The following is a 10,324-nucleotide window of genomic DNA, read 5'->3' on the forward strand; positions in this document are numbered from 1 at the left end:
AATTATTGCTTTATGAAGTTATCTCTTAAATAGGGGTAAGGGGAAGCCATTTTTCTTGAGTAAACACTCCTTGGATTGATGCAAGTCATTGGTTAATTTCCAGAGTTCCAAAAAAGTTGACAGTATTTTTGCCAGTTTTCTTGTTTCTTTTTGAAGGCAAGAATTTTCAGAGTTCTTTAACCATTTTCTTTTAAAATTACTCTCAATGTACTTTTAACTTGTATTTTCCTTAGATGAAGTTAAACATCTTTATTATGTCTATATTTCTTTTTGTATGAGCTGTAGGTATATATCCTGTGACCATATTCTATTAAGTATTTGTTTTCTAATTGATATGTAGGAGTCAGGGAAATGAGCCCTCTGCCTTTTTAGGGAATTGAGCCCTCTGCCTTTATATGGGTTGCAAAATTTTTCCTTATTTTGTCTTTTGACTTTCATTTATGATGTTTTGTCATAGAGGGAAAAGTATCTTAATTTATCTTAATGTGTCAGTTGTAATGTATCTATGAATACTTTTATGGCTTCTGAGTTTTGTATAATACTTTAAAGAGCTTTTCTCTCTAAGATTGTTCCAACTATTCCCCAATGACCTTTCAAATACTTTATAAAATAAATTTTATCAAAATATAATTTATATGCAGTAAGGTACGCCTATTGGATAGGTTTGGACAAATGTATATACTGTGTAACTACCACAATCATGATGGAGAACATTTAATTACACCCAAAAGTTCTTTCAGGCCCCTTTACAGTCATTCCCACTCCTCCACCACTAGCACAAAATATTCTTATTTTTTTGTTATTGTCTTTTTATCTGCGGTTATTTCCCCCTTGTTGTTTATTTCATCCATCTTCTTGAGTAAGTTAGCTAACACTTTATTTCAGTTTACTTCAAAGAATAAACTCTTTTATTTATGTGTTAGTTATGTCATTTTTCTCCTTTAAAATTAATTAGCTGTTTGAGTAAGATGCTTAATTCTTGTTAAAGGTGTTTATTTTTCTCTGAGAGCTTCTTTAACTGAGTTCCAAAGGTTCTAATGTGAAGCAGTCATCTCACCGTGTCATTTGCATTTACTTTGTTTTTATAAAATAAATGAAATTTATTTTAGTATTTTCATTTTAGAAGTTACTTTTATAACTGTGACTCTGTGACTATAATTCATAGACTTGCTATCATAGGCATTGATGGAATTAATATCTTTCCCTTTCCTCCTTCAGTCTTCTCTACCAGTCAACTGATTATCTTAGTATTTTCCTTTGCATTGTTAAATATACTTCTACTTCTGTCACATTCTGAAAAGTTACATTCAGACCAATTATAGTCATTTCTCCCAGAGGGGTGCTTTTTAGACTTTATTCTGCCCTCCCCTCATCTTGCCTTCCCACCAGGAAAGTCCCCAGTCATCTTAGCCAGGGTAAATGAGGGCTTAGTTGATTGGTGGGGAGCTGCTGCCTCCACAAGGGACAGAGTAAATTTAGGTTCTGTCACAGGCTGAGACTCTATCAAAGGAAGCCCAGAACATCCTGCCAGAGCTCCCTGAAAATAGCATTACTAGGCTTACACAGCCCCTGCCTGTCTCTTCACCTCATGTACCTAGACTAAGCTTAGGGCCCTTCCAGATGGTTCAGACCATGAAAATCTCTTTTTGCCCAGTTCTTCATGATTGTAAAAGACTGGATTCCTGAGCACCTCCTCTTCTCCATCTAAGTCTCTCATCTCAATATGGACAAATATTTTCAAACAGTTTGAGAAGAAGTCATGGCAGAAACCTTAAAGGCCTTCCTATACCCAGCCTGGATTAGCTTTCATTTACACTTAACTGTGGCCACACATTTACCATTTATTCCTTATTCCCCCACCTGCATGCCTTTTCTTCACTGGGCTCTTCCCAGGCTCAGAGTTAAGGGAACAGAGCTACCAGAAGACCACACAGTTGAGAAAGAGCCAACTCTGATAAAACTGATGAAGATCTTTTATCTCCTGGTGCTTGAAAACCCTTTGTTCTACCAAGGAATAGGCTTGGTATCTATTTCAGTTTTTGGCCTTACTCCTGTTTCCTTTTAACCCCATCTCTCCTACCCTATCTGTCCTGAGCTCCCTTTGTGCTCTGCTAAGTCACTTCAGTCTTGTCCAACTCTGTGCGACCCCACCAGCCTTCTCTGTCCATGGGATTCTCCAGGCAAGAAGACTAGAGTGGGTTGCCATTTCCTGCTCCTGGGGATCTTCCTGACCCAGGGGTTGAACCCATGTCTCTTACATCTTCTGCATTGGCGGGCGAGTTCTTTACCACTAGCAGCACCTGGCACTGATGAATTGTCCTCCTTCTCCCATCATATGTGTCACATCGTAAGATGTCACTTGTTTACAAGGTATAAAGCAGAAAACAGGAGATTTCTATCTCAAGCAAATGAATCTATACTCTCAAGTGTCATGATAAAGGCAGGAAATGCTTTTGAAGAAATCCCCCTTCACGCCCGTTAAATCAGACTGCATTGTAGGAGTCTGACCAGGGAGGGAAATCACTTCCCCGCTGGCAGGAGAGCATTACAGCACAAACTCTGGACCAGTCTTTTCAGTTCACGAGCAGTCAAACCTGGGCCCTTTCATCCCCTCCCAAGCATCAAGAGCTCATATATTATCATTTAGAGTTTATTTAGTTCTTTGGTGTAATGGCAGAGGAACTAACATGGCTAGTTTCCCAGGACATGGCTTGGCTTCCCAGGACACCTCAGTCATTCCAAGTATCACTTACCAGGTCAGAAAAGTCAAGACATTAGATCCTAAAGATCTGATAGCCTAAGGATCTAGAGCATGGGTTGCATGGATGGCTACACAAAACCCTGGGGCTAATCTGCAGGTATACAGGATGGTGAACAGCTCAGCTGGGTGGAGCCTGACTGTTAGGCGGCTCCTGGGCTGGCTCACAGGAGGCTCCTCCAACTCTTGCCCATTCCAGGGAAGATGACTGTAGCGTATGTCACAGGCTTGGAGCTGATCTCAACCTTAGGAGGCAGAGGGGGCACACAGGGTGGGTCTAGGGGTAGGAGTTTCCCTGACAGGGGATCAGGAGGAAGGCTGGTGTAAGTGGTGTCATCAAAGGAAGGTGGTGAGTCAAGCTTGACATATGGTACATCTGATGGCAGATCAACAGCCAGTCCAGAGTCACTGACGTGCTGGACCACTGAGGAGGGAGCCTATAACAAAAGCAGGCCGGTTAGGCAAAGAGAAAATGCCTCCCTCTACCCCGGTTCCTTGAGGTGGGAAGTCCAGGTTCACACTGGACTGTCTCCAGAATCCTGAGTATGTCTGTGGGCAAGATGGCTTCACTGTGAAGATTTTCAGGCCCCAAGTATCTCCCTAAATCTGGGCAAGTGGATGGCAAAGTGGGAAGGTGGAAGACTATAGTTGGCAAGTTTACTGCATTTAAGAAGTGGCTTTGGACCTCATGTGGGTTCCCAGTCTTTTCTCCACCCGATCATCCCAGGACTTGTCAGTGAGTATGGTAGAGGGAGGGTCTAGGGAATTTGGCTGGGGGCCTGCAGAGGTTTCTTACCGTGTTTGAGATTCCACTGCTCTGAAATTGTCCACCAACAGCAAACCTGTTTCCTGGTAGAACAGAAGCACAGACTGCTCTTTGTGCCGACTCAGTGCCTTCCACACATGCACTCTCCAGAACCCTTGGCAACCTCTGTTCTAGCCCATACTCAAACATCCCCACTCCCACCAGCAAAGTCTTCCCCTTCCATCTGCCCAGCCCCCACCCCCAGCCAGCCCTAACTCCCCCACTTACTGCTTCCACAGCTCCCTTCATCCTGTCTCAACACTCAAGCCATCTCCTGAAATCCCCCACCTCTTCCAGCCACCTGTCCCCAGCGCCACTGTCTCACCCTCTACAATTCCTGTCTCTCCCCAGGCCACCTCCCACGGAATCTCCTCGCTCTCCTCCACCTTTCAGCCATGGGAATTGTAGGGCCTGGGGGCACTTGCCAAAGCCCATCTGTAGGGGGAGCAGACCTAGATTCCCAGCCTCAAATGCAGGAGTGGCTGATACAGGGCCGGAAGACCCCTGCTGGGATACACAGGTGGAGAGCTACCCACCTTTCCTTTTGGCCATCACAGCAAGCAGCATCACCGCCACCATCACCAGCAGGCCCAGCAGGAACACAGCACCCCAAATCCAGGCTCTGCTGAGACACACGAAGAAGGAAGTGAGCTTAGCCCTGAACCTGGTAGGGAGCTGCTTGGCAGGAATCCTGGAGAAGTGGCACAGAGGCACCATTCTTGGTGTGCCATGGTCGGGAGAAAGAGCTTTTTTTTTAATGGAATGAGGCAGGCAGACTCAAGCACGGAAGAAGAGAGACACGTTATCAGGGTATCCTGACTGGAGATCTACTGGAATAAAGGGCTCAGTGCTGAACTGGAATAGAGAGGTATGCCTGTCTGTCTACCTACCTGCCTACCTGTTGAGCAGTTCCCCAGGAGTGAAGAGAATTGTAAGGTTTCCTTTCAATTTAGTCTGGGGCTCTAAACAAGCTGTATCTGCACCATCATCCTTTCCTAGCCACCCACATACAATTCTTGTCATACCTCTTCTTGTCCTGGCTGGTATCCAAAGGGCTGTCGCTGTCTACAGAGTCCAAAGAGGAGCTCTCACCCAGAGTCGCATCCTGATGGATCTCCTCCTCTTTCAGGGCAGGAGCTGAGGCAGAAGGAAGTTGTTACTGAGCACATACCCACCGAGAGCAGGGTTCAAGGGCTTGCTGAGAGCTGAGGGACTGGGGGAGGAGAACCGAGGGAGGCTGGGAGTAAGAAACACAAAGGGGTGCTTTGGATATTCCTTAAGGGGCCTCTAATTCGAGAGGTCTAAGTCTTTATCTGATTGTGAATATGCTCACTTCCCCTCTGCCGCCAGCTCCCAACCTCTCCCTCTGAATTTCTTCTCCTTTACCTGCCCACCCTGTGCCTTATCTCAATCAGGCTGCTCAGACTATGCAGAAACCCCACTGTGTTATCTGTGCCCACTTCCCTACCCCACCCCAGAATAGGCCTCTCTACTCTGACCTCCTTGGAGACCTTGCTCCCAGCTCTCATCACTTGGTCTCTAAAGGGGCTTTGGCCCAGCCTACTAGACCTCTCTGCATACCTGCAGCCTTGTGACCAACCCTGCAGGTTGGCTGAGCCCCATCCCAAGCTCTGGAGGTAAGGAACATAGGGTCAATCCTGAAATGACAGTGCCAACTGACACTTGCTGAGAGCTTTGGCTTAGACCCTGAGATTCAGTTTTGTGACAAGTTTTTTGTCATTCCAACAATGTGCTCAGCTTCTGTCTGTGGGACTCAGGGTTTGTTTCTGTCGGCCTGAGGATCTGCCTTGGGAACCCGGCAGTCCTCCTAGATCCTCTGAGATCTTGTCTTGCCTGGTCCTTAGACATTTACCATTCCCACTTCCCACCCCATGCTAAACCAGGAACTGAGACACCATTGACCCCAGTCTTGTGGCATATGTCCTTATCTGGTTTTTAAAACCACTATATCCTCCCTGGATACTGTGCTCTACCCATTTGCCTGAATATCCATCCTCTACAGCTCTTGGGGTCCCCACACCTCAGATGTCCCACTGAGGGTACCCATCTCCCTGCCACCCTTTCCCAGTGCATTGTCTTGTGACCATTTGCCATTTAGGAAGTTCTAACCTTGAGGTACTAGACCTTAGAGTGTCAAGGAAGCGGGAGGACAAAGGATAACCAGAGCGAACAGGAGTATGTTTATAATATGAGTAATAATTGTGGACACAAGAGAGATTTCTAATGACAGCTTAGTCCATCCTCATAACACATGGAGAAAAACAGAAGGAAAAATGTCTTGATTTCATTATTTTGGGCCTTTGGCACAAATTACTTAAGAAAGGAATACTTGAAAAAGATGTCAACATCCGTAAGAGGAAGGCAGAACAGTCTGCTTCCTCAGGTAGCTGACCATGTTCCCAACAGAACAATTATTTTTTACAATATTGTACTTTTCTGAGGAATATTTAATACTTTTAAATGTTCTTTTAGCAAATATTTAGACATGAGAAAGTTATAGACTGTAAAAATGAATCCTGTGAAGAGTCCTTTCTCAACTGAAATAGGGTCGAGAATATCGACTGTATATTGATGAGACTCTTTCTGTTTTTAAAACTGAATAAGTCAAAGGAATCCAGCCATTGAATGTACCCTGCCTGTTACATGAGACACATACTAGATGCTCAGTGAAGACTTATAAAATAAGGTATAAATTCAGTAGTTTTTAAGCCATTAATCTTAAGCCTGGAACATATACCAAAAAATTAATTCCGGTTGATATGTCTGAATCAAAACTTTGTTTAAAACATTTCTAAGGGGAAAAAAACAGCATAGAGTATGTTGAAAATGCTGGATGAGGAGGCCAAGGCCCTGAATGGGGGAAGAAGGATATGACTTCCTGTGGGGAGACCCACCCATGCAGGAGCGGAAAGGGGACTGCTCTTTGGCTGATTTATCTCGGACTTCTCACCCGGTTTGGCTTCCGTTCCCTGCAGAGCTGTCAAAAGAATATTGGGCATTTGGCCCATATTCCTCACCCACAAGAGCTCCCACCCACCAGGGACCCAAGAGCGGCAGGTTGGGGCAGGAGGGCAGGCCAGGGCTGCTGGCCAGGCTGGGATAGCTCACCTGCAGGAAGCACATCCAGAGTGACCCTGTGCACAGTCTGGGTTCCCGAGAGGCCCTCCACCACACAGGCATACTCGCCAGCATCCTCCTCCCGCAGGGCAAGCATCTCCACCTGGAGCAGGCCGCCCCCCAGGTCTGTGAGAAATATGCGGCTGCTAGCTGGGACCCCGCGATTCACGGTTGATGTTACCAAGGGCTGGCATCCCTCTGGCAGGACCTGGCACCACACCTTTCGTGCCTTGACGTCCTGGAGTCGGTAGTGGCACTGCACCAGGATGGAGCTCCCCACAGACGCCTGCAGCAGCTCCGGGAGGCTGCCGGCCGAGCCCTGGCCTAGGGAAGGAAAGTTGAGGGAATGTCAGGCAGGGCACCTCCCGGTCCACCCACTGCCCAGGGGGTCAGGGGTCTAGAGGTCCACTTCTGGGCCTACACATGTAGTTGTTTCCAGGGCAATGCCAATTATCCCTGGGCATGGAGCAGGGTACATGGGGCCCAGAGTGCAGCTCCTTCTAAACCTTACCTATTAGTCCCAGGAGCAGCAGCAGGAGCAGTTTGGGGCCCATGGCTGGGCAGGGAGATGTCAGCTCTGAGGCTCGTCTGGGCACTGACACAGCATTCCCCTGGGGGCAGGAAATTTGGCCTCAGACACTCACGTGGGGCTCTCAGTGACCATGGGGTTGGGAAGCAGGCACTGGTGGGCCTCGCCATGGGTGGGGAGAAGGAGCTTTTCCAAGCTCTGGTTGGCTCAGTGCTCCAGATAGGAGTGGGCGAGGTAGAATGAGAAGGCCCACGGAAATACAGAAGCCTGGGATCCTGGGCGCCCCTAAGGAGTGAAGTCAGGGAGGAGGATTATGGCAACCAGGGAGCATTAGAGAAAGGGGGAAGATGATCTCCAGGGTATTCCAAATATAGAATCTGATGATGCAGAGCTGTGAAGGAGGGAAGTAAAGTGTCCTCCCCAGGGCCTGAGTCCATCTTAATTTTAAATTCTATGTGAGTGCCCTACCCGAGCTCTCTGGAGATCATCCAGGAAGCCCCCTCTCGATGGTGCACCCTGGTCTACCTGTCTTCACGCCCTGTGCTGAGTGCTCCCTAGACACTTCCGGTGTGGGCCACGTTCTCCACGTCCAGGAAGTGCACTATTGCTTTGATAATTAATTGGATATTGAATCACCTGTACTCATCTCATTTTCATAGCTTTTCTGTCTAGGTTTCTTTCATTTTTTTTTTTTTTTTTGTCCATTGTGTTCTGATTCCTGGAAGATATCCTCATATTTTTTCTTCCATCCCTTCTATCCTTGTCCTTCAAATTTTTATCCCTTAGTGCTTTTACTTTACAGTATTTTTAATTCTCCAAGCATTTCTCATATATTATTTTTATTTCATGAATGCACTGTCCTCTCAGTTCTCTGTGAATATGTTCATGTTTCTGCATGATCGGGGCCTTCCCAGGAAAGGGCACTGAGCGAGCTTTGTTCCAGGGAGACTGAAGAACAAACGTGCCTGGGGAGTTAGAGACAGTGTGTCAGCTCCAGAGAGATTTGCTTCCATCCTTCCCTTCCTCCCTGGAAATGATCAGTTTCTATTCCGAAGTTAAGATGTCTCTCTCTCCCACCAGCGAGGAAGATGGGCCAATGCTCAACGTGCCAGATGCTCTATATCAGCTCCAAGTCTCATAATTTGGGGTTCCTCTCCCATGACACAAACCAACTCCCTGCACAGGGTCCATCTGGTCCCCATTTGCATCACCCTGTGCAGAACTGGGGCTGGGGATCCCGCACAGAATGTGAGGGGTAAGCCTGCTGACACCAGGGATGCGCCAGTGCTCAGACTGGAGCAGGCCAGGTGGGAATGCCTGGGAGGACACACCGCTCTGACCTAGATGCTCACGCCTGGTAAGGGCCCTGGAAAAACCACCCTCCCTCCTCCTGTCCTCCCTGCCCTCCTCCTCCCCATCCCTGCCTCCTCCTGCCTCCAGGAGCAAGGGAGTTGAGAATGGAAAACAGGGACCAGGAGCCTGAGAAAGCCGTGTTTAGCTGAGTCTCATGGACACGGTGATAGGGAGACCAGCTGTTCCTGTTCACCTGGCGTGAGGGTTTTCTGGGGACACAGGACTCTTGGTGCTAACACTGGCAGTCTCCAGCCGACTGGACACCTGGGTCTCCCTTGTGAGTGATATGGAAGGATGTATGTCTGTCCTGCCAAGGCGTATCAGGCTTTCTTTGATTTCCTTACAGAAAATTATTTTTGCTCTAATAAGCCAACCTGGGAGATTTGTGTGAGGAGGAGACCTGTCTTCAATATGTATTGAGTGCGTAAAACAGACACAGTCCCCCACTGGGTGCCTGGGACAGAAGTGGCCAGGATCCAGAGAGGTGTCCTCTCACCAGGCGTTTGAGAATAGAATGAAAGCCAGTGCTTATGCAGGACCTACTATGTGCCAGACAGCTGGCCAGGAACTTAATGTTATTTCTTTCAATCTCATAAAAACCCACCAAAGTAGGGTTGTTGGGGTTTGGTTTGGTGTTGGGATTTTTGTTTGTCTTTGTTCAAGGAGCCTGAGGCTTGGAGCAGTTAAGGAACTTAAGGTTTCTTAAGGAGGCAAGAACTTGACATTGGAAAACACTTTCCATTCAGTGTGCACTCCAGAGAGTGAAAGGCGGGGGATCCCAGGGTGGATGTCTCTGACCTGGCCGAGCAGGAAGGAGCAAAGGCTGAGCTCCCAAGAGCAGGAAAGTTCCCGCAGCGCCCCTCCACCAGGCACACCCCCAGAGCCTCCCCTTCCATCCCGTCACCCCCAGTGCCCAGGCAGCGTGGGCGGGAGGGCGCTGGCATGGGCTCAGTTTGGGCTCCGTCTTGGCTCCTAGACCGTGCCTGTGTCTGCAGGAAGAAGACGACTGCGCCAGGACCCGACGGGGAAGTTTCACTGAAGTGCAGTTGAGTCAGGGAGGCCAGGGAAACACAGACTGGACCAGGGGCCTGGAGCTGGGGGCAGAGGCCAGCGGAGCAGCCTCGGGAGTGGGTGGGGCAGGGCTGTGACGAGGGGAGTGACCTGTTAACATGAGGCTGATACACAGGGCTGCACCGGGGGCTCTTTCCCAGTGATTCAAAACCCCAGGGACCCACACCCAGGTTAGGGAGCAATGCAGCCACATGTGGCTGTGGAGAGGGGCTCCTGGCCTTCATCTCTGAGGCCAGGACAGAGAACCTGTGGATATGGGCAACCCCCTTCCTCCTCAAGGACAGCCCAACTTCAGGGTAGCTTCCATCTAGTTTCCCCCTCATTCTTGGTCCAGGAGGAGTATGTGTGTCGAAGAGAGAGATGAGGTTCCCTGAGCTGCCTTGGTTGTTCCCTGTGTCTCGAACACTCTTCCTGTCTTGCTTCCTTGAGGTGCTTCTCGAGTGGTGCCTCCTGACTACCCTTTAGAATTGCATCATTCCCCAGGCCTTCTGCCCTCCCCATACTCCCAACCAGCTGACTGACCGACATTGTATTTGTCTGTCTGCCTTCTTCCCATTAGAATGAGGCTCTGTGTGGGCAGAAATCTTGGCCTGTCTTGTTCACTGTTGTGTCTCCAATGCCTAGACTGGTACCTGGCACAGAATATCAGTTTTTATTGAATAAGTACATG

General features: G+C 48.3%; 1 protein-coding gene across 1 annotated transcript; it reads right to left on the reverse strand.

The window, feature by feature from the left end:
• Nucleotides 1-2,634: 2,634 nt before the first annotated feature.
• Nucleotides 2,635-7,387, reverse strand: TREML1 (triggering receptor expressed on myeloid cells like 1). Its single transcript, XM_070777685.1, is given in 7 exon segments — nucleotides 2,635-2,939; nucleotides 2,941-3,195; nucleotides 3,555-3,607; nucleotides 4,100-4,188; nucleotides 4,589-4,700; nucleotides 6,693-7,025; nucleotides 7,213-7,387. Coding segments are annotated over 7 exon segments (945 nt in total). The 5' UTR covers nucleotides 7,256-7,387; the 3' UTR covers nucleotides 2,635-2,879.
• Between the last annotated feature and the right edge of the window lie 2,937 nt (nucleotides 7,388-10,324).

This window comes from Bos indicus, chromosome 23 (assembly GCF_029378745.1).
Source record: "Bos indicus isolate NIAB-ARS_2022 breed Sahiwal x Tharparkar chromosome 23, NIAB-ARS_B.indTharparkar_mat_pri_1.0, whole genome shotgun sequence".
In the NCBI taxonomy this organism is placed as follows: domain Eukaryota; kingdom Metazoa; phylum Chordata; class Mammalia; order Artiodactyla; family Bovidae; genus Bos; species Bos indicus.